The sequence below is a fragment of the Sinocyclocheilus grahami genome, unplaced genomic scaffold, assembly GCF_001515645.1.
Source record: "Sinocyclocheilus grahami isolate Dianchi unplaced genomic scaffold, SAMN03320097.WGS_v1.1 scaffold44.1, whole genome shotgun sequence".
NCBI lineage: Eukaryota > Metazoa > Chordata > Actinopteri > Cypriniformes > Cyprinidae > Sinocyclocheilus > Sinocyclocheilus grahami.
In genome coordinates, this window is record NW_015505223.1 from 954,055 (window position 1) to 980,052 (window position 25,998).

General features: G+C 36.8%; 3 protein-coding genes and 2 pseudogenes across 5 annotated transcripts in view; 3 read left to right on the forward strand and 2 right to left on the reverse strand.

The window, feature by feature from the left end:
- The first annotated feature begins 63 nt into the window (after nt 1-63).
- Nucleotides 64-4,075, forward strand: LOC107582433 (SH2 domain-containing protein 5-like; annotated as a pseudogene).
- Nucleotides 4,076-7,880: 3,805 nt separating this feature from the next.
- Nucleotides 7,881-12,096, forward strand: LOC107582434 (kinesin-like protein KIF17; annotated as a pseudogene).
- Nucleotides 12,097-14,654: 2,558 nt separating this feature from the next.
- On the reverse strand, nt 14,655-18,910 carry LOC107582390 (specifically androgen-regulated gene protein-like). 2 transcript variants are annotated; one of them, XM_016268212.1, is made up of 4 exons: nt 18,652-18,711; nt 16,786-16,964; nt 15,936-16,134; nt 14,655-15,856 (listed from the first exon to the last, which is right to left on the reverse strand). In XM_016268212.1, exons 2-4 carry the CDS (start codon nt 16,888-16,890, stop codon nt 14,676-14,678), a joined length of 1,485 nt encoding a protein of 494 aa, XP_016123698.1. In that variant the 5' UTR covers nt 16,891-16,964; nt 18,652-18,711; the 3' UTR covers nt 14,655-14,675. The 2 variants fall into 2 exon arrangements, with proteins under 2 accessions (XP_016123698.1, XP_016123699.1); XM_016268213.1 differs by lacking the exon at nt 16,786-16,964 and having other exon boundaries at nt 18,652-18,910.
- Nucleotides 18,911-22,212: 3,302 nt separating this feature from the next.
- LOC107582461 (ubiquitin thioesterase OTU1-like) lies at nt 22,213-24,957 on the reverse strand. Of its 2 annotated transcripts, none has more exons than XM_016268304.1 (3): nt 24,883-24,957; nt 24,071-24,295; nt 22,213-23,354 (listed from the first exon to the last, which is right to left on the reverse strand). In XM_016268304.1, the coding sequence occupies exons 2-3, from the start codon at nt 24,276-24,278 to the stop codon at nt 22,657-22,659; spliced, it is 906 nt and encodes a 301-aa protein (XP_016123790.1). In that variant the 5' UTR covers nt 24,279-24,295; nt 24,883-24,957; the 3' UTR covers nt 22,213-22,656. The 2 variants fall into 2 exon arrangements, with proteins under 2 accessions (XP_016123790.1, XP_016123789.1); XM_016268303.1 differs by lacking the exon at nt 24,883-24,957 and adding an exon at nt 24,665-24,857.
- A 373-nt stretch (nt 24,958-25,330) lies between these two features.
- Nucleotides 25,331-25,998, forward strand: part of LOC107582462 (small nuclear ribonucleoprotein E) — a 2,621-nt gene continuing 1,953 nt past the window's right edge. Inside the window, exons 1-2 of the mRNA XM_016268305.1 lie at nt 25,331-25,537; nt 25,851-25,877. Of these exons, the coding sequence (XP_016123791.1) occupies nt 25,484-25,537; nt 25,851-25,877 (81 nt within the window). The 5' untranslated portion in view covers nt 25,331-25,483. The remainder of the gene's footprint in view (nt 25,538-25,850; nt 25,878-25,998) is intronic.

A 25,998-nucleotide genomic window follows, 5' to 3' on the forward strand; every position in this document is an offset into this window, starting at 1 on the left:
TTTTTCCAAACCCGCGTACCTTTTTTTTCTCTCTATTTCTCTTTTTTTTTTTTTTACATTAGATAAGGCAAAGCACAACAGGCTCGGATTGAGACATGGGTGAGACGGCTGGCAAGGAGCTTGGAATTGTTACAAGATCTGCTGAGGTGAAAATGTTTTAATGCTGTCCGTGTGATTTTGAGTTGATTTTGAAATTTAATCAGTGGTTTTAATGTATTGTTTCATCCCACACATTGGGATGAATGCATCTACTTTTTAACCACAAATGGTCATCCTGCACTAGCTGGACTTCACACATTACATAGTCACGTTGGAAAGGTCAAGCATGACGTTGGTGGAAGTACCAACCCAGTGTTTACAAAGTGAACGTGCAAAGAAAGTCAAATGCCTTTTACAAAAAAAAGGTAAAACAATGATGTCGGACGATTTTGAAGTTGGAGGAGAAAATGAGATGTAGTTTTTCGCCCTACCCAACCTTTTTGAACCGGAGTACACAGACGACGAGCTAACCGCGTTTGACCTTTCAAACTTGATTACGTCATGTGTGAAGTCGAGCTAGTGCAAGATGAGCATTTGTGGTTAAAGTATATAAATAATTTTTTTTAGAAAATGACCGATCGTTTGGCTAGATAAGACCCTTATTCCTCGGCTGGGATAGTGTAGAGCTCTTTGAAGCTTCACTGAAACTGCAGTTTGGACCTTCAGCCCATTGGCCACCATTAAAGTCCATTACATGGAGAAAAATCTTGGAATGTTTTCCTCAGAAACCTCAATTTCTTTGCCAGTCGCAAATTGAGACTGAAGACAAAGACATGAACATCTTGGATGGCACGGGGGTGAGTTAAATTATCAGGAATTTTTTATTCTGGAAGTGAACTAATCCTTTAATGTTGCAAAGGTCTTCAATTATAAAATAGAATTTCAACTGTTAAACTGCTCTGAAAACACAGTTGTGTCAATGTTCAGCTCGATCTAGCTCAGTGTTTATTCAGCTTAATTAAATGAAAAATAAAATGTGGAGAATAATCATAATATATATATGATTTATAAACATCTGTGTCTGCAGTACTGCAAGAGCAAGCGAATGGTCTCATTGAGATTCTCTGTCAAGGGAGTCAAAGTTTATGATGAAGATGAAACGGTAAGATCGTTTTAGGATTTGTGACATTCCTCTGTGTATGTCATATGGTTAAAACTCTGTTATGCATCTCTTCAGACGCTCCTCATGGCTCACGCCATGTGTCGAGTCTCGCTGTCCACCTCCCGTCCATCTGATGCACAGTTTGCCTTTGTCTCCCATAATCCTGGAAATTCTGATGCCCAGCTCTATTGCCACCTCTTCAGAGCCAGACATGCCCGAGCTGTAAGCATTAACATGACGAAACCCAGCAAAGGTTTTGTGGTTGATGTGTTAATCACTTCCGTTATAAAGCGTCATATTGTGTTTGTAATATTGCACATGTCGGCTCTAGAATCAAGTCACAGTAGTGATCTTTAGTAGTGCCAAGACTTATTATCTGCTTGCTTTGCTATATACCCTCAACAAGATAGGATTCAATTAAAGGGGTCATATGATGTGATTTCAAGTTTTCCTTTCTCTTTGGAGTGTTACAAGCTGTTTTGGAAATAGATACGATCCCTAAAGTTGCAAAGACTAAAGTCTCAAACCCAAAGAGATATTCTTTATAAAAGTTAAGACTGGTCCACGGCACGCCCTCCTAAAATGCCTTGTTCAAACATGCCCCCACATGTCTACGTCACGATATAGGAAGATTTGCACAAAGCCGCCCAAATGTTAACGCAAAAAAAGAAGGCGTAACTTCATTGTTGCTGCCGCCGCCATGTCGTGAAGATGCTGTGTGTTTCGTTGTGAAAGCGAAAATACTTAGTTTGGCCTTCCAAAAGAGGACACGACTAGAAATCAGTGGTTAAGTTGTATTTACAACACTGTTCCAGAACAGTTCAACCCAAATATTCAGATGTGTGCAGTGCATTTTATGGAGGACTGTCTCCTGAACCTGGGAGAGTAGACTACAATGCCGGCTGTTCTGACTCACAGACTGTAAGTACGTTTTCATATTTAAAGGATTTGCCACTGATGATTCAAACGCGAGTTTTGAGCAGTGTAGAGTAGCGTTTGTTGTTTGTCATTTCTCCGATCACAAATGCAGACATGGTTTTATGTTTACACGGCGCGGCGCGATGCAACGCGTAAAAAGACAGTATAAGTCATTATAATCAGTAATTATGTCCCCACTGGATGCAACAAATGCCTCGTTTATAATGGGTTTTCATGTTTTTGTCTTGTCGCTCTGGGACATGGCATCACTGTATGGTGAGGGGCGTAACATATTTCCGTCACACGCTTGAGGTATTCGGCCAATCACAACGCACTGGATAGCTGGCCAATAAGAGCACACCTGGCTTTTCAGAACGATGAGCTTTGTAAAAATCGACGCGTTTCAGAAAGGCGGGGCATAGAGGAGAAACAATAATGTACAGTATGTGGAAAATAATGTTTTTTTTAACCTTAAACCACATAAACACATTTCATTACACCAAATACACAAAATAATGTTCTTTTTAGCAACATCATATTGACCCATTTAAAAATAAGAATAACTCCTCAACCACTGTAAGAATTTAATTTCTTGTTTTTTCCTCAAATAAAGGCCCAGTTCCTGAACCTGCTGCTTTGCCGCTGTTTTCAGCTGTATTTTCTGGAGAAGCACCCAGAGGAAGCACAGGACGAGTGTTCAGGGAAGAAACCAACTCGAACGCCATCGTTGCTTAATCAAGGATTCCCTCTCAGTGTTAGTGCCTTGGTGTCCTTCCGCAGGGCCCCAACTCAAGGCCTACTGCCGGGGGCAAAGGTTTGTTCTCACCGTATCTAGCATATTTTGCTTTATGAAGATTATCATAACCTTGAAAAGCTTTCAAAGGAAATTGATGCAAATGGCATAAAAAGCAGTTGATACAAGCACTAGTTTGATACTAATTAAAGGAATATTAACTGGATATTTTAATATAGAAATATTATTATTATTATTCAATTAAAAAAAAAATATATATATATATATATATATATATATATATATTTTTTTTTTATATATAGCAGCGGATCCATTGGTGAGCAGGTGATGTAATGCAAAATTTCTCCAAATCTGATCGATTAAGAAAAAAATCTTGGATGGCCTGAGGGTGGGTACATTTTCTGCAAATTTTCATTTTTGGGTGAACTATTCCTTTTATAGTTTCAACAAGTAATTTCAATGCTTTATTCTTTAGTTTAAAGCAGTGTCTCTTAATAGTAACTGTCGCATGGTTCTCCATTGCATAATTCTATTCTGAACACATTTTTCAAGATTTTATTCTGTCATTTGTCATTTTTAGGCTCAAATGTAATCTCTTGAATTTAGTTGATTTTTGGGTGATATACCTTTACAGCATATAAAGATCTACAATTAATCTCTCTCTAAATAAACTAGGTAGTACATCAAAGGAATTAATTCTCATTGCTTTTAATCTAGTATGTGTATTGTTCATTGTAGTCAGCTGAGTCTCTGATTTCCTTTACAGCGACTGTAGTTCCTCACTTCTGGCAGATGATGTCTTGGGTGCCTTCCTGCTATGTCCTCATCCCAAAAAGCCCAGCCGTGGGTCTCTTATAGTCCGTTCTCCCTCAGGACTGGTAACTCATGATATTAAGAATTCGAAGGGGAAGTTCCGGCTTGAGGTGAGAAAAGATGGAAACTTTTTCATTAGTATTTTGTTTTCCTTGCTCCACTCTTAAACCATGTGTCAGAAGTAAATTGTAGTAAATGTTTAATTTTCCTTTACAGAAATGCCACATTGACTTTGAAAACCTTGCTGCTTTGATCGAGTACTACGCAGAGTTCAGTGAGGAGCTGGAATGTTCTCTGAGCTGCGCCCGCGTCAACCACTGCTACGATTGGGAAGAGATTGTGAATAAGAGTTCACGTTCACTGCAGGACAACAAGAAAGGCACATTCCAAAACCAAAGTTGGGATTGAGTCCTGTCTTGTATGGACTTTTTTTTTTGTATATAATCGTTAAAAAAAAAAAAAACATTTTATACTTTATATTTTACTTTTGTTTTAAACTTTACAGAGCTGCTGACATTAGTAAACCTTCCTAACAAGGATCTTAAATCACTGACACACTTTTTTGATATTTTGAATGGACACTCCTGTTGGGAATAACCTTAACCCACCTAAAGCACTCACATTGTGTGTTTTTTTTTGTTTAAATTAGTTTTCTAGGGAAACAAGCACTTCCGTTTTTCCTGTAAATGTCAGATTTAAATGTAAACTTGACAACTTTTTCGAAGGTGCAGACTGTGTGTTTCATGTACCATGCCTTTAAATCCTGTGTTGTATGTTTATATTGCTTTAGATCTTTTTTTTTTTTTTTTCCCTCTTTCTCTCTCTCTGTTGTATATTACCACCAGGTTTTTTTTAAGTGATAACCTAAACGCATCCAGTGAATGATTTTTTTTTTTTTCTCTTTCTCTCTTTGGCTGACTTTGTTTTAATGTTTTGTAACTCTTGCACACTGCACCTCATAAATGCACACATTTTCTGTTATTATCTTTGCACCAATGTAAACCAAAAAACTAGTAACAGTCATGGCCAAAAGTTTTGGCAGTGACATAAATTTTGTGTTTTGCAAAGTTTGCTGCTTAAGCTGTTGTGGTGTTCATTAACATTGTTTCTAGGTTATTGTGTAGAGTGATCAGATGCATTTTAAATAATTGCTAAAAGCTTCATTGGCCAAAAAATGAACTTTTCACAAAAAAACAAATTTCTTGAAAAAAAGAACCTGACACCTTGTACTTCTGGAGACTCCAGGTAGGTTGCAGTTCTGGAAAATGGTGGCGCTGGAGACTAAATGCTTCCTGGTGATTTCACACCTAATTCTTCACCTTAATTCATAATTCTTTTGCAGTTAACATGCATCTTTTCTTCTCCACATGTTTATGACTGACCCTGCTGACACATTGAGCATTTTGCTGTCCAATGGTTATGCATTAACTTTGCAATTTCTAGTATTGTATTCGTTTTTAAGATTTCTCATGGGCATTTCATAATTTTTGACTTTCAGTCTGAGTTATCTCTTTTTTGGCTCATTTTAACTGTAAAAGAAAATCTGCTTAATTATGCACACCTGAATATAAGAAATGTTTCACTTCCATCCATCATGAATAATTATATATCAATTATAAATGATTAAATACAAGATTAATAGTAGTTATTAACATTGATGTCGTTTGGAATTGGTCAAATGTGTTTGGAAAAAATATGATCAGAATATCAACTTGCATAATAACTATGCATGCACTGTATTTTTCCTCTTCTGCTGTCGATGTAATGCAAGGAATGTTGTGATTGGTTGTTAAGGCAGTCAATCAGAATTTAGCAGCCTCGTCTCTGATTGGCTGGAATTATGGCATATTGTAACGGCTGGGTTGTGTTGTTGAGCAAGCAAGCCAATGAAGCCATTAGCATTTAAAGAGCTCCGAGGGCGGGCATCAGGTGAGAAAGCTAGTGAAATGTTGCACGCGCAAAAGAGAAGGTCTGCACAAATCCAAAAACGTATTTTAAATGCAAAATTGATTTTCGTGCGCTCGAAATACTTTCTTCTTTGTGAGACAAACATTTTCTCCACAAAACTCAGATCGCGTGCCTGCAAAATGCACTTTTGCAGAATTGTGGCAGAGATGTAATCCCATAACAGTCAGGCAGGGAAACAAGAAGAGCGGTTTATCCGAGGTTGATTTAAATTTTAAATTATTTATTTTTTATGAACTTAATAAAATATTTTGTTTAAATTTTGTATTGAAATGTACACATGTAAAAGAATATAAAGGAATTCGATTTTTTTTTCAATAGGCCTATATAATATAAAATAAGATAAATATATATATATATATATATTGGATGACAGTGTTCGTAAGCGTCGTTTCTAATAACAGAAGAGGTGCTTGTCTTACTGAGATGACCATGCCACACCGCTGTCTGATCTTTGGAGTGTTATTTCCATTTCTGTTCAGTCGATAAGCAGTGACCACACCATCCGTCCAGATGGCATTAGAATCCGTGAAGGTGGTCGTCAGATGTCGACCCCTGAACGACAGAGAGAATGCGATGAACTGTAAGATGGTGATTTCGATTGACAGCAGTCATTGTGTATTGAAATGTACACATGTAAAAGAATATAAAGGAATTCGATTTTTTTTTTCAATAGGCCTATATAATATAAAATAAGGTAAATATATATATATTGGATGACAGTGTTCGTAAGCGTCGTTTCTAATAACAGAAGAGGTGCTTGTCTTACTGAGATGACCATGCCACACCGCTGTCTGATCTTTGGAGTGTTATTTCCATTTCTGTTCAGTCGATAAGCAGTGACCACACCATCCGTCCAGATGGCATTAGAATCCGTGAAGGTGGTCGTCAGATGTCGACCCCTGAACGACAGAGAGAATGCGATGAACTGTAAGATGGTGATTTCGATTGACAGCAGTCATTGTCAGTGTTTTATTGAGTGTTAATAAAGAATAACAATTTGGTCCCTTTGTAAATTCTCTTTGCCACCTTGAAGAATTCTCAGTTACTTTAAAGTGTAGACGGCCGGGAAGTAAGAAAACACACAGTCAAATGTATCCTCAATACTTCAATTTATTCATAGAAATACAGATATTATATAGGCATATGTCGAGGGGAGTTTCATCCTCTTAACCAATGAGGATATGAATAACATACACGTAGGATCTTTGGCCAAGAACATGTGTTTATATAAAATAGCCACATGTACAGAAAAACATGGACATATTAGGAATAGACTTTTGCGAAGAATGCTGAACTGTCTTCAGAGTTTCTCTCGAACTCCTTTACCCTTGTAGTCCTAACATTCATGTCATTAATTGGGCCTTTAAATCAAGAGAAGCTAATGTATACATTTAAGCATGCATACCTTAATTATATATCAATTATAAATGATTAAATACAAGATTAATAGTAGTTATTAACATTGATGTCGTTTGGAATTGGTCAAATGTGTTTGGAAAAAATATGATCAGAATATCAACTTGCATAATAACTATGCATGCACTGTATTTTTCCTCTTCTGCTGTCGATGTAATGCAAGGAATGTTGTGATTGGTTGTTAAGGCAGTCAATCAGAATTTAGCAGCCTCGTCTCTGATTGGCTGGAATTATGGCATATTGTAACGGCTGGGTTGTGTTGTTGAGCAAGCAAGCCAATGAAGCCATTAGCATTTAAAGAGCTCCGAGGGCGGGCATCAGGTGAGAAAGCTAGTGAAATGTTGCACGCGCAAAAGAGAAGGTCTGCACAAATCCAAAAACGTATTTTAAATGCAAAATTGATTTTCGTGCGCTCGAAATACTTTCTTCTTTGTGAGACAAACATTTTCTCCACAAAACTCAGATCGCGTGCCTGCAAAATGCACTTTTGCAGAATTGTGGCAGAGATGTAATCCCATAACAGTCAGGCAGGGAAACAAGAAGAGCGGTTTATCCGAGGTTGATTTAAATTTTAAATTATTTATTTTTTATGAACTTAATAAAATATTTTGTTTAAATTTTGTATTGAAATGTACACATGTAAAAGAATATAAAGGAATTCGATTTTTTTTTCAATAGGCCTATATAATATAAAATAAGATAAATATATATATATATATATATTGGATGACAGTGTTCGTAAGCGTCGTTTCTAATAACAGAAGAGGTGCTTGTCTTACTGAGATGACCATGCCACACCGCTGTCTGATCTTTGGAGTGTTATTTCCATTTCTGTTCAGTCGATAAGCAGTGACCACACCATCCGTCCAGATGGCATTAGAATCCGTGAAGGTGGTCGTCAGATGTCGACCCCTGAACGACAGAGAGAATGCGATGAACTGTAAGATGGTGATTTCGATTGACAGCAGTCATTGTCAGTGTTTTATTGAGAAACCTGGAGGCACGGAACAATTCACATTTGATGGGACTTGAATGAACCATTCCACTTAGCAGATCTACAACGAGATCGCATATCCTCTGGTGGAGGTAATATTGATTTATGTGTGTGGGTGATTGGCGTGGCAGCTAGAGCCTCTATAAGGGGCCACTAACTTTCCAGTGTGCATGCCCATAGATATGGTTATCTGATCCCTGTTGTCTCTTATCTGAAACAGAACACCATAGAGTTTAAATCAGTCACAGAAGTAACCTACAGCCCTTCTTTTTATTGATTATTTACTAGATAAGTTGGGCCCTTTAGACTCTAAATATTAAGCATTGAGTGCCTGATAGTCTATCTATCTATCTATCTATCTATCTATCTATCTATCTATCTATCTATCTATCTATCTATCAATCAATCAATCAATCAATCAATCAATCAATCAATCAATCAATCAATCTATCTATCTATCTATCTATCTGTCTATCTATCTATCTGTGTCTATCTAGCTGTCTATATCTCTGTTTGGCTGTCTTTCTTTATTTTTTGCATTATGCAATAATCAAATATACAAATATTTTGTAAACAGGGTGTAACTGAGGGCTACAATGGGACAATTTTCACTTATGGACAAACAGGAAGTGGAGATCTTTTGGGAAAAGAGACCAAACAGAAAATGAAAGTGCGTACTCACTAATCACACAGCTCTTTGTACATTTGAGTACATGTACTGAATGTCTCAATGCTGTGTGTGTGTGTTTAAGCTGAAGGAGCATCCCGAGTGTGGTGTGTATGTATGGGATCTGTCCATGCATACGGTGCACAGCGTTGGGAAATGTGAGCGGAACATGGATCAGGGCTGGAGGAATCGCTCTGTGGGATACACACTCATGAAAAAAGATTCATCTCGCTCACACTCTATATTCACCATTCACCTGGAGATCTGCAACACAGGTTGGTGTCTGAATCACACATATTAACTAAGTCCTACATACATGAATGTATATAAATCATCTCTGTTATCTATATATGAGCTTAGATGCTGCTGGTGAAGAACATTTGCGTGCTGGGAAGCTCAACCTCGTGGACCTTGCAGGTAGTGAACGTCAGTCAAAAACTGGTACTACTGGAGATCGCTTCAAGAAGCCACCAAGATCAACTTGTCCCTTTCAGTCCTTGGCAAGGTTATGTCTGCATTGGTGGACGGTCGTTCCAAGCACATCCCATACCGTGATTCCAAGCTTACTCGTTTGCTTCAGGACTCACTGGGTGGAAAATTATGACAATTAAAACAATTATAAAGAGAGCATCAGTACTCTAAGCTACGCCAACCGCGCCAAGAGCATCCAAAACCGTCCACGCATCAATGAGGACCCGAAAGATGCCCTCCTGCGTGAGTATCAGGAAGAAATCAAGAAGTTGTGAGCGTTAATCTCCGGGCAGCTGAGATCTGCCAACCTCAGCTGTAAGAAACACAAAAATTGTGTAAATTTGAATGTGTTTGAACAGTGCAATGTATTTTTTTGTCTGTTTTCAGCACTTTTGGCTGGTCAGAAGTCAGGAGATTCTCCCGCTGTTCTGTCGCGACCCCAGAGCAACACATCAGAGAGTGAGGCAGAGAAACACGGGATAAAAGAGGTGTGTACAGATTTAAAGTCAGTGGAAGAGTATTAAATGTGTTGTGTCCACATATGGATGAGATCTTCACATCAAAAGATGAAGTATTTTTCAGGAAACTTTCTGTTTGAATGTGTTAATTGGTTTTAATCTTGTGAAACCAGATCTCATAGTACAGTAGGCCAATACATTGGCTTTTCAATTATTGCAAAAAATCAGCCCAAACGTTGGCTGAATGTCTGATTCATATGGCACACAAAATTGGAAAGGCTTCAGGAGTTTTGAAGTCGTCATAGGATTGGTTGAATTATATAGGATTTCTGAGAGATGTGTGTGTCACGTTCTTTAATGTTCCGCCTGGAAACAAAGATGCCGTGACGCCAAACCCCTTCATGGAAGAAGAAAGCTGTCGTGTTTACAACTGTGACAATGAGCGCTTATCAGAATCAACTAAATGCTGGATTTTTAAAAGTATGTGAAATATTTAAAGTTCGTGGCATAGACTCTTTAAAATACGTCCAAGAAATTAACACACCAATCTGTTATTGTGGCGACATTTCCACACCCCTGAACATGACGCGGCACAAAGCGAAACATGATTGGTTGTTTTACCTGTCAGTCATATGACCTCTTGGGCGGTCCTTGGCCATTCAAAGTGACTAAGGTTCCCAGACCTTCTGCCCAGTGTTGCCAACTTAGCAATTTTGTTGCTAAATTTAGCAACTTTTCAGACTACTCTAGCAACGTTTTCTTCCAAAAGCACCTAGCAACAAATTTAGCTATTTTTTTTTTATTTATTTGGCAGCTTTTAGCAAATTTTGATAAGTGACTCAAACGATAAAAAGGCACAATTTACCATTTAAATTATACAAAAAGTAATTTTCCAGGATGCCTAGCAGTACACACGTCACAGGAATTAAGTTAGCTGCTATTTGCAATTGTTTAATTTAATAGTAATAATAATAATAATTGAATACTGTTATTTTTCATTTATGAGACACTTTTTTAGTAGCTTGTACCTGCGATTGTTGATGAGTTAGTACACTGTAAGAAAAATATGCAGAAAAATGGAAAAGGTGCTAGTAATTTTCCAGGACATTATCCGTTATCCGTTGTAACCCGAAAACACAAAATACAATGCGTAATTAAAAATGCAGGTACAAAAACTTATGGAAAAATCAATCCAGAAAATCCCTTCATATTAACACAGTAGATTGTGCATTATTTTTTACTTTATTTAGAGTGCAGCATACTAACTAACTACTAATAAACTGCTTTAAAGTATAAAACTTACATTGCTTTCAATAATTCAATGGATTTAAAAATAGTTATTTATATTTTACTATTATATTATGCATTTATATTGTTACGAACAAATCTAAATTAACATATATAAAATATATATGTTTTTGCTGAGATTTGACATAAGTTTGCATCGTGATCACGTAATGACGTCATCACGCAATGTCATCACAATGCTGGACAAGAGTCCAAAGTCAAACTCCAGGAAGACATTGCATCCTTGAGAACATCATACGTGACCAGACTCTCTTCTCTGGAGAGGTCCAGAGCTAGTCGGAACACATGCCACTGGTAATGTTGAAACTACAGTTTCCTTTACATCTAACTGTATATCTTTTTAATCTGGTTGAATCTTCTTGCTATCTCTCCTTAATCAGGTGACCCTCATGTGGACCAACATAAAGTAGACCCCATCACTGCACATGTGGCTTCACAGGAGCAGGCGAATGTTGACTACACTGTACCCGAGGTGCTTTGATTTCACCTAAAACTGGGTTTAAATAGGAGAGTTTTTAATGGATCTCACAAATCTAAATGAACCTTTTTTTGTTTAGGAGAATACGTCTTGTGTCAAAGGAGCTCACAGTGAAGAAAGTTCGGTTTTAGATGTGGTTGTGATTGCCACACCCGGTCAACTGGACCAGAAGCATGTTTTAGAGAAGCGAAACCTCAAGAATTACAGCTTAAAAATGAATGTGTAACTGCATTAGTTTAACAAAACATAGAGACTAATGTCTGAATGACTACAAATCTCTTTTTAGCAGGAAGAGGAGGAGGACCGCTACAAGGAAATGCTGAACCGCAGTGATAGCGAACATATCGCCACTAACTACTTCAAGCCAAAATGGACCAGTCAGCTGTTGGCTGGCGAATCTATTAAAAATACAAGTGAGAGACTGATTTAATAAAAACCATTACATATTCATATTCACTTGTTTCTCTCATGCAGCTGCTGTATGTTTATAAATTATGCTAATTCTAATCATTTTTCTCACAGTGAATTATTCTGGTTCAATCGGAAATGGTCCAATCCACCAGACTTCCGGTGCGTCCAGTTGGTCTCCTCTAAATGTGGAATCTCTCCTCCCACGCCCCTTCCGTTTGGAGTCCCTTGGAGTCCCACCTGCACCCTGCAAAGTAAAACGCAAGAAGAGCAAGACGCTCATCCCAACTGAGGACAACTGACAGGACACGGCTTTACAAATCCCTTGTATGAAAGCCTAGAACTTATAACTTTTTAAGCTGCTTTTATCTGTTTTTAATTCATTTGTTGGTATATAAAGCCATATTTTTGTTGTATTAGTGATTAATGACAAACAGGGTGATTTTGTGACCTAACCACTTTCAATTCTGAATGTCACATAACGTGGCATGTAAGCGCTGTGTACAATTTTTTAATTTTTACTAATACTACCTGAAGTAACCGAAATAATGCTACCTAATGTGCTGCACTGTTTTCATTTTGCACTGAGAGATTTCAGCACAGAAAACATACTTTCTGTGGTCTTTTAATGTCTGTGTCATTAAATATTTTTGTCCTGAAAAGCTGGTCTAATTTCATTGTCTAATAATTGGGGATGTGGCTGATCAAATTCAACATAGGGACCATGTTAAACAAAGTACACTTTCATGTGAGTGTGCATTTGTTCCTATGAGCCAGTATTAACATATATCACATTAGCAATATAAAATAGGTTGCAAATGTTGTTCGGTGTTTAAATTCTGTCTTTGATTTGCAAAATCAAATGTGTCCTTTTAGTGCACATTTTGATGATTTCACCTCTTGCAGCCAGACTCAAAACAATAAGGTGTGATAAATTTAAGTCCTAGCTTCATTGGAATGCATATGATATGTAAAAAATATATGTAAAATACCCATTCACTCCAACATTAAGCAACTGAATGTTTTGTGTATTTCTGCGACTGAAGCCCCAGAGAGTTAAGCGAGAGGAATTCACTGTAGTAAATATATGTGTTGTAATTACTGCCGTAAAGCAATCCGCCCTTATCCCGGAATACATTTGTTTAAATAGATGTAACCTTGATTAAAAACCCAATAGTTATAGTGACCTTTGGTCAGCAGACAGTAATCACTGTAAGCAAAACCACTCTGTAAAAAAACACTATCACGCTGAAGCCAAGCTGAGTATCATTTGAAACATAGTTTCAAAGTTCTCAATATATATAAAAAAATGCATTTAACAGCAGCGCATTACCTGATATATATTTCACATGTGTTTTATTAATCTAATCACATTGGGATTGAACCAGTTATATTTTTCACAATGGTTTTGCTTTCAAACATATAGTTAAATAGTTGGTTAATCAAAGCACAGTGTTTGGACTTGGATACAGTTTAAGCATAATATCCTGCTATCTGATTATACAGCTCAGCAACCAGTCAAACCTGAAACCAAGTAAGATATATCATCATGCTGAAATTATTGCTTTATTTGTGTGTGTTCTGTGGTTAAAAATTATCGTAATTTATGGCTGCTTTCCATGTGAAGTCCACACAAACAGAAGGAACCATTCTCAGTGTAAGTCATGGACTAGGTCAAATTCTGAGATAAAGAACTTTAATGACAGATGAATCTGAGAGGCCAGGTAACATGAACACCAGTCTGTTGGTTGCAACCCAAGATAATGTGCTAATCCACTGAAGTGCTGTGTCAGATCTCACTGACCGGCGTGTAAAATGAGGAGTTTGACTGATAGCTGATCTTTGGGAGCCTGGGTTCCTCAGGCCCAACAGTCTCTGGTGGAGCAGACATACTCCAATGTATTAAAAAAAAGAAAAAAAAAACAGGAAGTGATTTTCTGAAGCAACTGATTAGCAAAACAGGCATGATTCATAAAGACAGATTAGGAGCAGGCTTCCAATGGCAAGATCAAAGAGTAATTTAAGGTTAATTGCTAATCTACTTAGATGTAGTTCGAAATCGAAAAGTATCGAAAGATACTTAGGTTCACCTGGAAAAGTAAACATACAGTATCATCTTAATCTTCAGTGCTAAATTAGGCAAAGGCATCCAGGTGTTATAGTCAATTATTTAGATTCAGTAATTAATCAACTAAAAGTAAATTGCAACACTGTGCAACTGAAGTGAACTGCAATTTCTTTGCAACTAGTGCTACTAAACAGAACTGAAAAATAATGAGCATTGATCCATCAAATGCCCGAAACCCATGTCATTGGTTGAGCTAATGTCGGTCAGGATGTTTTTACAGTTTTCAGAAGAATCAGCCTACCAGTGGCTTTCAACATTATAAAATTGCATACTTTTATTATTCGGTTGTTAAGTCTGACGTCATGTGTCACTGTTTCTGGGTCCAAACGCTCCTTCAGATGCTAAAAGCAAACAACAAAATCTCCATACCAGAATCTTAGCAGGCTAGAGAGTGATTCATGTTTTAAAAATTGTTCAAATACTGGTGTCCGGGATACCATGAGGCAAGAGGTTGTAGCATACACTATGAGAAACCTGTTAAAAAATAGTGTTCATATTGCAGGTATAACCCCTCTCCCCCGGGTCCTCACCGCCACACCTCGTTCTCGTTCCGAGTGGGTCTCGAACCCGGGTCTCCGGCATGGGAGGCAGACGCACTAACAAGAAGGTTAAAGACCTAGTCACTTGCACAGCACCTACCGCTGGCCTCCGTTACACAGGAAATCGTATTCTTACTTAAATGGAGAGGAGGTTTGGACCCGGAAACAGTATTTGACACATCATGACTTGCAGAGAGCATACAGTCAGCAAATTTCAGTTTTTCAGCAATCCTAGTTTTCGTAATGCCTCTCTCCGATCTCTTCCGATGCTGGGAACCGGCACGTTGACACCTTTGGAACGAGATGATGCATGCAATTCCGTTTTTGTGGATACCGATTCATTAGAATCCATTTGAGTGTCTGCAAAGTGGTTTTTGGTTCCTACTGTAGAAGAACCTGATTGGTGGTTCTGAGAAATTGCATTCAAGACTGGGATGTTAGAACCTGACAGTACAATCCCAGTGTGTTCCAATGTGGCAGATGTCCCGGTTGAAGTCATATCGGCATTTTGCGGATGAGATGAAGCTGTGGAAAGGTCGCACGTTTGGTGGAGAGTGCTGCAACTTTGTACTGGCTGGTTTATTTGTTCTCCAGGTCTTGAAGGAACACTTGGAGCAAGACGTTCACTTGTGGTCTGGTTTTGCTCTTTGTTTGCTGGGGACTGTGAATGCTTTAGTTGTTGACAGATTGGGTTCTTTGCATCCTTAAGGAGACCCAGCTTGCAAAGAGCCTCTACTCTTACTTTCTCTGGGTTCATTAATTTATCTACAGACAATACCCCTGGGTAAGGCATGGTTGAGTTGATCTTGGAGTTGGAGTCTCCTTCCTGGTTCATTGGGACTTTGTGTGGGGTTTTCATTTTAGGTTTAGGGGCCACAGGTGGAGGAGTGGGCTTGGAGTTCCTACTTGTCATAGCCTGTGAGTTCTGGGTATGCGTTTGGGATGTAGGGATGCTTCCCTCATGATCTTTATTTGTAGAAACCTGCTGTTCTTCGGTTTTGGCTTCAGTTGCATTGGTTCTCCGCATTGAAGCACTCTTGCGCAGATGGACCAGTGCTTCATACGAGAGTGGTCCTCTACGTGCCACATTCTCTGGCTGATGATTATTTTGTTGTTCTTCCGCTGTATCTTTACTGCCTCTGATTTTATATGGAGGTGGTATCACTACCACACTGGCCTCTGAGGGAACTCGTAGAGCTTCTTCATGGAGCTGGTTACTTTCACAAGCCACTTTGGGTGCAGTCTTTTTCTGGAATGCAGCTAATTCAGGTTTGGTTTGGATACGTGAGTTATGGTTTGCAAGGACAAATGGAGTAGGAACCATATAATTCAAAATTTCATTTTGCACCAAGCTGCTATATGACAATGGACCTTCAAATGGGCTTTTGGGCACATCTACAAACAATAAAATAATATTTTATTTCATTATCAGCAATAGTTAGGAGTTATAAATACTAAAGGAGCATCAACACACCTTGGGGGAGCTTGTTGAATTCTGTCGACGAGGAAAGGTGGGCTGCTTTGTTAGCTACATTTCCCCGAGCTGGCAGTTGATCAGACTCGTCATTGGATAGGCCACTATCATCCTCTGTATCCAGTGACTGAATGGTCTCCTCTAGGTACATGAGACAAGCCCTCTCCTCAGCAGAGAGATACTCCATACTTTCATCACTCTGAAACATAAATTGTTCGCATTTGTGGACCAGCTTTATTGTGTGCTCATTACAGGGATAGTTCGCTCAAAAATGAAAATTCTGTCAGCATCTTCTCACCCTTATTTTGTTCAAAACCAGAATGACTTACACTCAGGAAAAAAAAAGGTACAAAAGTTGTCACTGGGGCGGTACCTTTCAAAAGGTACAAATATGTACCAATATATGTACACTTTAGGTACTAATATGTACCTCTAAAGTACGAATATGCACACTTTAGGGGTAAATAAGGTACAAAGGTGTACCTTTTGAAAATGTACCGCCCAAGTGACAGATTTTGTACTGTAACTTTTTTTCTGCCTTCTTCAGAACACAAAAGAAGATATTTTGAAGAATGTTTCTGTCCACATGAAGTCAACGGGGTCCAAAACAGCCCTTCATTTCTCAAAATATCTTCTTTTGTGTTCCAAAGAAGAAAGAAAAGTCATACAGGTTTGGAACGACATGAAGTAAATGATGACAGAATTAAAATTTGTGGGTGAACTAACTCTTTAATATATTTTATCAACATTTCCTAGACACACACAATACATCAAAACAACTGAAGATGTAGATTTAAATGTATTTGATAACATTATGTACAGTATGTCTTCATAAAAAAGTATATCTTACAAAGCATGAGTTGAAGCTGACCACACTGTCACAGCTGCCATTACTGTCAATCTCGCCCATTGTGTCGAGGCCATTGCCATCTTGCCACATGTCACTTATCGGCATTTGCAAATTATGGAAACCTCCACCCTGATTTGAATTCAAAGTTCTTTAACAGTGTTGATGAAACTGCTTTTCCCCTAAAAGTAGAATAAAAAATGCTAATGAAGTGTCTTGATATTTGCAAGCATTGGTAGTAATAATAGTGGAAATTGTAGATCAATTAAATACAATCGTATACCAAAAAACACATAAGAGCCAGCAATTATATTTGCATTTTTGTGAACATTATAATGTTCAGATCATGTGAATGAGATTACAAGCAGGTGTTACACTGAGCTTCTCTAGTTGGATCAAGTCCGGCATGAATGGAAGATAGTGAATCAGCTTTTTAAAGATAAACTAAGCTTTGTCCTCCAATTCAGAGTTTAATTGTTTAATATATTGTGCTTCAGAAGTGGTTTCATTTATTCCAGCTTCCACTTACACCAAAGATCAGTAAGAACAATGCCGATTCACTTTGTTTTATTAGTTGTCACATAAAAGGCTCTCAGTTGTAAATTTGAATATGACGTGAATGATGATAACCCTTTTTTTTCTTTCAGTGATGGATTGTATTGTGTAATAATGCAAACGGGTTTTCTTTGTGGAGAGATGAATGGGCCAGTTGCAGTCGGATAGAAAATAAAACAATCATCAGTACAGTATGACATTTGTTTTCAAATGATCATTATATTTTAAAAGTTGAACTGTAATATCGAGCAGTAATCAGTAAACCATAACAATGACTGTAAAAACAAGGTCCATTTCCATAATTAACCCATTGGCCTTTTTAAAAATATAATCTATAACCTTAATAACATACTAATAAAAATGCTTGATTCTTTTTGTAATTGCAACACCGATATGTACTTTGAAATATCGTCTTGTATGCTGTTCTAGAGAAACCATACCATCTATAATCATAAAAACACTGAAATGACTTTATTATACATGTATTACACAAGAAAGCACACTTATCTATGTTATCTACTCTAAGGGTGTGTGAAACTATCTGTGTCAGACTACACTGGAAATTAATTCACAGTGTTTAACACCTGGGTAAGACTAATATAGTAAATAATATTGCTGAACAATCTAAAAAAAAAAAATGAGAGCGTGTATGTTAATTAAAATCTGATTTCAATTGATACATTTCAGCACATTGCATAATTAATTTACTATTCATCTCTGCTTTACATTCTAGAATTATTTGCCAACCTTTTAATTGAAATCTTAAGAATACTCATATGCAGAAATAAACGAATGAAGCATGCCTTAATAAAAGTTAAAATATAATCTATAACCTTAATAACATACTAATAAAAATGCTTGATTCTTTTTGTAATTGCAACACCGATATGCACTTTGAAATATCGTCTTGTATGCTGTTCTAGAGAAACCATACCCATCTATAATCATAAAAACACTGAAATGACTTTATTATACATGTATTACACAAGAAAGCACACTTATCTATGTTATCTACTCTAAGGGTGTGTGAAACTATCTGTGTCAGACTACACTGGAAATTAATTCACAGTGTTTAACACCTGGGTAAGACTAATATAGTAAATAATATTGCTGAACAATCTAAAAAAAAAAAATGAGAGCGTGTATGTTAATTAAAATCTGATTTCAATTGATACATTTCAGCACATTGCATAATTAATTTACTATTCATCTCTGCTTTACATTCTAGAATTATTTGCCAACCTTTTAATTGAAATCTTAAGAATACTCATATGCAGAAATAAACGAATGAAGCATGCCTTAATAAAAGTTTACCTTTAGTGCAGAAACGAGATGGCAGCCCAGTTCACGTGCTTCTGTCAGTGCTGTGAGGTACAGTGAGGTGTCAGTACTGTACATAAAGAAATCCTCGACCAATCATTTTCGTTTCTTTCCTGCAGCAGCCAATCAGAGAACAGACCGGTGAGTGTGGAGCAAAAACTCAAACACGAACAAAACCGAACGTTCGTATCAAACTAGTCGTTTAGTGACTGGAAAAGACTTTATGAAAGATGCGTAAGTACACACTTAACTACACACAGTACTTCTGTGCAGAAAGTGTCGAGAGAGAGGATCACCGGCAAATCCTGGTTAATCGCGTTATGAAGGGTTTCTTAAAATAACATTCGTGTAATCCCCGTCAACTGGAGCTGATTTGATCTGTTTAACTGACTGAGATTCATTATGTTTTCACAGCACATACAGGCGATCAGTTTTATCATCTATTTCTCAAAACTTAACTAGTTTTTATGGTGCTACCTGACTGTGCTACTAGTAAGAAGTCCAGTTGTAACTACTAGTAACTATTCATTCGTTCTTATTCCGATCTGATAGTATATATTAAATTACTCACCATTGTTTAGTCAACACCATTTAGAAACCAAGAAATACTATCTAGTAAATGAGATAAAGGATTAACTATTGATTATATATGAGTAATTCTAAAATAAGCAGTGCTGGGGAAAGTTACTTTGAAAAGTAATGCATTACAGTGTTGCGTTACTCCATAAAAAAGTAACTAATTACGTTACTTGGTTACTTTTTATGGAACGTAATGCGTTGCGTTACTTTTAAAATCTGGACAGGGCTTGCTTGTTCGTTTTTAAAATAGAAAAGTTCTATTTTTGGCGAATATAAAAGCCTTTTCACACCAAAAGTGAGATGAATAAGCCTCAGGCTGAAGGGAAAGTACATTTACATCCGTACAGTAGAATGCAGAAGAAGAAATTTCAACACACTTCAGCAATAAAAAAAGACACAAATGTTTGTCTAGAGCAATTTGTGCTTATTAGTATGTTTGAACCGGATCATCGAAGGTCAGAAGCAAAGACATTGCTTAATAGAATGGGATTAAATACATAAAGCATATTTGTGTTGTTTAACATTTAATTATTGCAGGTTTGCGTCATATTCTGAGTTGCATTTTTTTATTCATTTTGAGGAATACTGAATCTGTGTTTTAGCTTTATTCTTTTTTTTTGTTTTCATTTAAATGTTTTACTTTTGAAACGTTGTTGTATGCATTTGTCATTTTTATTTTCTTAAATGTGTGTGTGTATATATATATATATAGTATTTATAGAGTTTTAGCTTTTAGTTTTAATTACTTTTTCTTATTTGTAAGTCGCTTTGGATAAAAGCGTCTGCTAAATGACTAAAACTAAAAGTAAAAGTAAAAAAGTAAATTAAAAAGTAATGCATTACTTTTTAATTTACTTTTTTACTTTTACTTTTAGTTTTAGTCATTTAGCAGACGCTTTTATCCAAAGCGACTTACAAATAAGAAAAAGTAATTAAAACTAAAAGCTAAAACTCTATAAATACTATATATATATATATAGTATTTATAGAGTTTTAGCTTTTAGTTTTAATTACTTTTTCTTATTTGTAAGTCGCTTTGGATAAAAGCGTCTGCTAAATGACTAAAACTAAAAGTAAAAGTAAAAAAGTAAATTAAAAAGTAATGCATTACTTTACTAATTACTTGAAAAAAGTAATCTGATTACGTAACTCACGTTACTTGTAATGCGTTACCCCCAACACTGAAAATAAGTACTGGTAGCATAAAATAGATACTAGTTAAATAAATGTTGAAAGGCATATGCAAACAAGTCAGCATTGGGTTTCCTGTTTCAATAGCAATCATGGAACAATTTGCTTGGGAAAGTTTAATACTGGCACTAACATTTTGGCAGTAGTTAGTTAACACTAGCAACTAACTACTAATAACATTTAGTTAAAAACTAATTAGTTAGACAAAATAAATAATAAATAAATCACACAAGATATTTATATATATATATATGTATGTATATCATTTCAAGTTTATTTATCATTACCCAGTATAACCAGTGATTTTGTAGCAATGAATGCTGTACATGCAGTTTCTCACTCAAAGTTACCTTAGTGTAGATAAAACACTGATCCCGGCCATTTAGAAAAATCACCGCAAAATAAAAAGAAAAGTCCTTTGGACTTACAATGGCACCATTTCTTCAAAATAAAAAGGCTGCAAACAAGTAAACAACAGTGTGGATATTACCTGACTGAAAAATACTGAGAATGTACATCATCATCAGGCCTTACAAGATGTTTTCTCTCTAAAGTTCATCCACACTCACACCAATATGATACTTTGCTACACTAAACCTCAGACATCGGCCCTGTACGCAGGAAAGAGTTCAGTATGACACATTTCATCACTTAAAATGTCAAATGAAAGTCACTACAATCACTCTTCCTAACAATATGTCATGGTCACTTGAGAGAGAATAAACACATTTTGCATAAAACAATCTTGTGTGGTCATTTGCAGAAATTACACAAGTGCCCTTCAAAGAAAAACAAAATCTAGATTCACAAAATAGTTCAGTGAGATTCTACTATCAGCACCATTGTGGTCCACTTCAACTCAAAATCCACGCTTTCTTGCTAACTAGCTTCCTCAAAATGTGTAAAAACGGCATTGAGTAGAGTATTCAGAGTCGAAATTGATCTATGTGACTATTTCAAGTAACAGGTACAATGGAGCCAGTGAACTTAAGACTTCATGTAGCGCCATCGATTGATCAGAAACTGTGCGTATGACCTTAAAAAGACAGATCATATAATAAATACAGTAATGCCATGATTAAATTAGAGTTAATGAAAGGCATGTTTTTAGCTGTGCTCCACCGTTCAATACTACTCTTGCCACATCCACAGAAGCACTTTATGTGTGAAAAGATGAACATTTATGATATATTTGTTTTAAAAATGAACAATTAGTATGCCTTATGCGATCACTCATTAAAACTTTCAATATTTGTTAGGTACTACCAAGGGTTTAGCTATAGCACTGTCAAACAGTCGCACATCTTTGAGCTGCAGGCAACAGAAAAGTGTTTACATGAGGTTATGGGTGAATCTCACGAAAACATGTCTAGGTCACATTTAACAGCGAAACTGAAAGAAAAAATGCCGTTATATTTAGCATAAACAAAAGGATTTTAAGAGCATTAAGATTTTTTAAATGTATATGATTTTTATGACATTTTCACTCTAAATTATTAAAAGTAATACAGTAACTACTTTTACAGTTAAAATTACTATAATAAAATTAATAAGCATACATCCTGAGCAGCCTACCATCAATACGGCAATGTATAAATACTTCATAATTTATAATATCATAATATATTACTAATATTACATTAAAATTTGGGGGGAAAATGTGCCTAATTGTCATGAAAAATATCACAATGCAAAAAAAAAAGGCATCCTCTCTCTCTCCCTATATATATATTATAAATTAATATCTATAATATAATATTAATTATATTTGAATTGTGATTTTACACACAATTATTTTTATTTTCTTCTTTGATTTTGCAGTGAAACGTGACCTGGATGTGTTTTGCAAAATTCACCCTAATACTAGTATTGTAACCATTATTAAAAAAAGGTAGTCAGTGGAGAATCCCTTTAAAATTTGGTTTGAAGAAACGGCTTTGTTGTCGTTTCTGGCTAACAGACTAAAAACACGAGCATATTTAATACTTCAACCTCAAGAGTAAAGCAAAGTTAAAAGAATACTGAATAATTGGGGAACTCGACAAGAGAAAGTCTTCTGAAGCCGCTAGAGAATGTGAGGTAGAGGACTGTACCAAGCTGGAACGGGCAGCAGTGAAAGAGCGGGTACCATGTCAGGTGGCGTGGCAGTGACGCGGCAAAGGTGTGTGTGTGTGTGGGGGGGTAGGGAGGGAAGGGATGGGGGTGATTTCAAAAACAGAGCGAAGATCATCACACCTCCCCAAAGTTGGTGTGGCCGGTCTCCTTGGCATGCTCCCTTGCTTCCTTCTGCCCCACCAGGCCAGTTTGGCACACCATGCAGCGCAGAGTGAAGCGGTTGACATCCGTGTACTGACGTTTCCTCCGGGCCTCATCCGCAAGCTCCAACGCTTGGGCCAAAATTACATCATCGGTAGTGGAGAAAACAGTCTGTGCGGGAACATCTGAATTTGGCACCACCTTCTGGATCGGGTCATAATGAATACCATCATAAATAAGCAGCACTCGTTTGGTGTAACCCGCATCCTCGCCGAAGCGGTCGACGCGCACAGTCTGAGTGTCAACGACGCAAATCTCAGCCTGGTAGAACTTAGAGAGGATTGAAACCTCAATGGCGCCTCCCCACGTGTCATCGCGACGGATCCAGGTGCAATAGTCCTCATTAGTCTTGCCCAATACTGCCTCCGAGTACGCGGTGGGGTCACTAGCTACAATTTGTGCAATGAGCCCGCGCATTTCAGGCACACAGGCTGGGTCGTAAACACCTCCTTCCATAACGTAGTTCACACTTGTAAACAGACAAGAGTTGTCGGCAGGGACGACGTGGCGCACTAGAACTGGGGACAGGTCAAGACTGGGCCCTTTGGTCACAGCGGTTTGTGTTCGGGGTTTGGGTTTGTTCTTCTCCTCCTCTACAATCAGCGTGTCTCCTGGAACAGTAAACGTATCGATGACCGACACAGGAAACTCAGCAACAACAAAAGTGCACGAATGGCTTTATAAACACAGAATTAAAGGAATAGTTCACCCAAAAATGAAATTTGCTGAAAAGTCGTTTCAACGTTTTAACTTCAACCCATCGTTTCTGGCTAAAATACGAGTCCTCTATCCATAATATTGCTTTAAGTGGTGTGGATTACTTTGGATTATTATATAGATATTTAAGACTCTCATTCAATGCAGAGGATCCACTGGTGAGCAAGTGATGGAATGCTAAATTCTCCAAATCTGTTCCAATGAGGAAACATACTCATCTACATGTTGGATGGCTTAAGAATGAGTACATTTTCATTCTTGGGTGAACTATTCCTGTAACACATTGCAAATAAAGTAGGGTGACCATATGTGCCATTTTCCCAGGACGCGTCCTGGCCAGGATTTCTATATTGCCTAAAATATCTAGGTTTTGGCTTTGTTTGCATGTGCAGACCGATCGGTGTATGACATCAAAATACCATACAGACGGTTCCTTATGCTTTCAAAATACTCTCGAGGTATTTTGATGTCATACACCGATCGGTCTGCACACGCAAACAAAGCCAAAACCTAGATATTTTAGGCAATATAGAAATCCTGGCCAGGACGCGTCCTGGGAAAATGGCACGTATGGTCATCCTAAAATAAAGTGTAGTGATTCTGATCAAACCTGATTTTATAGGGTAGTCTTTTAGGTGGGCTTCACCATTGCGTAGATCCAGGCTGGATGGTGGATAACCTACCATGATCTTCTGTACATCACAAGGTATTCCTGTTAGCTCCTCAATCTTATCTTTAAGCTCCTGAACACAAGATTGGTGTGTAAGGCCCTGCATCAGATGGGTCCCATTCTTGGCTTTACAACGCAGACGTAGCATCCTGTACCTGTTCAGTTCTGAACACAGAATAGTTGCATAAACCAAATTTATATTAAGTTAGAAGCAGTCACATTCGGGCTTTAAAATAAGGCAATATGCTACAATAAAATGACCAGTAGTGTGAAAATACTAAGTAAAAAACAATGGCAATTTCTTTTGAATGCCAGTTGAAAAATATGCATGCATTTATACAGTATATGAATACGTAATAAATACATAAAGAAAATAATAATATGATCGAGTAATTACAAATATATTCCAATATCACTACATGTAATGGATTATACTGAGTACTTGCGCAAAAACAAAAGTCTACAGCTAAACAAAAGAATAAACACAATATATAAATACAAATGTAAAACTTTGTCATTTTATTTTTTTCTCACCTAAGCAATATAAAAGACAATGTTGACAATAATCTAAGCTAGGCTAGGTTAGCCAGGCTAAAGATAACGTTACAAAAACTCAGCTGATACATATTAAACAACTTAAAATTCTACAGTTCTTTCACTATAAAAACATCCTCTAAAGATGAATGGTAATATGGTCTTATTTAATAAAAATCACGGGTAGTTTGCAGTTGGCCCGATGCTAAGTCACTCACCACTGAGCGCCTTTAAAACAACAACAATTGACACGCTGACCGAGCAGAAACATGCGTGTTACGTCACACAATCTGTGTACTACGTCCTGTAAACGACACAAAATGCGTCAAATTTAATTATACTATAAATTAATTGTTAACTTAAAAATCGAGCAATATCAGCCTTGCTATATTAATAAAAACTTAACAGGAAATATATGTACTTTTAAAAATTCAAATGTAACACCGCAGAGACTAGTTAAAATGAACTAGCGACAGCACACGCTGAGGTAAAAAAAAATGGTGAAAAAAACGTGTATAATTATTGGACGATCACATATAATTGGTTTTATACATCTGCATATATATAATTTGTTTTACTGTCGTTTAGGCAACGTTCTGGGCAATAAAAAACATTTAGTCTGTAATGTGTCTCCCGGCCACAAGCGGCGCTACAAATAATCAACACGTCCTTTTATGTGCGTCATGCTGTTTCCGGAATTGCGCCGCCATTGAAACACCAGCAACCAACGTGAGAGTGTAGTTTCCGCGCCATTAACTATTGCGTTCACTTTGACATAGATCACCTTTTTCTAAAAATATCTGAATATTATTTGGGAGAATGGCGTACAGAGGACAAGGACAGAAGGTTCAGAAGGTCATGGTGCAGCCTATCGTATCCTTCAGAACGCAGAACTAAACCGGTTCCTTCCATTGTATTGATATTTCGTAAGATTCATAATGTTATATTTTATTACATGTTGTATTAGAAATGAACGTTTTTTTTAATATGATCATATCAAACTTTAAAAAATAAAGCAGCATCTTTGAGCAATATTTGTATCGGGTTTGTGTTGGTCCCGCTGCTAATCGTTTACGTTGCTTATAAATGAATGAAAAAATGATATTTAAAATGAATCATGAGTCATATTTTGATGACAGTATAATGTTATTGTTATATTTGTTTGTTTCCTTAATTTTACTTTCAGAACCTTATTTTCAGGTATCTACAGAATGTAAGTTCATAATTTTATTTAACATTTAAGTATATTTAACACACACACATATATATATATATATATATATATATATATATATATATATATATATATATATATATATATATATATATATACA

Excerpts from the sequence above, each read along its gene's own strand:
- LOC107582390 (XM_016268212.1), bottom strand. The coding sequence starts at position 16,890 with ATGCCGATAAGTGACATGTGGCAAGATGGCAATGGCCTCGACACAATG. Across the intron at positions 16,135-16,785 it reads TCAGCTTCAACTCATGCTTT|AGTGATGAAAGTATGGAGTA; the intron begins GTAAGATATACT and ends TTTATGTTTCAG. Across the intron at positions 15,857-15,935 it reads ATTCAACAAGCTCCCCCAAG|ATGTGCCCAAAAGCCCATTT; the intron begins GTGTGTTGATGC and ends TATTGTTTGTAG.
- LOC107582461 (XM_016268304.1), bottom strand. The coding sequence starts at position 24,278 with ATGCTACGTCTGCGTTGTAAAGCCAAGAATGGGACCCATCTGATGCAG. Across the intron at positions 23,355-24,070 it reads AGACTACCCTATAAAATCAG|GAGACACGCTGATTGTAGAG; the intron begins GTTTGATCAGAA and ends TTACTGTTCCAG.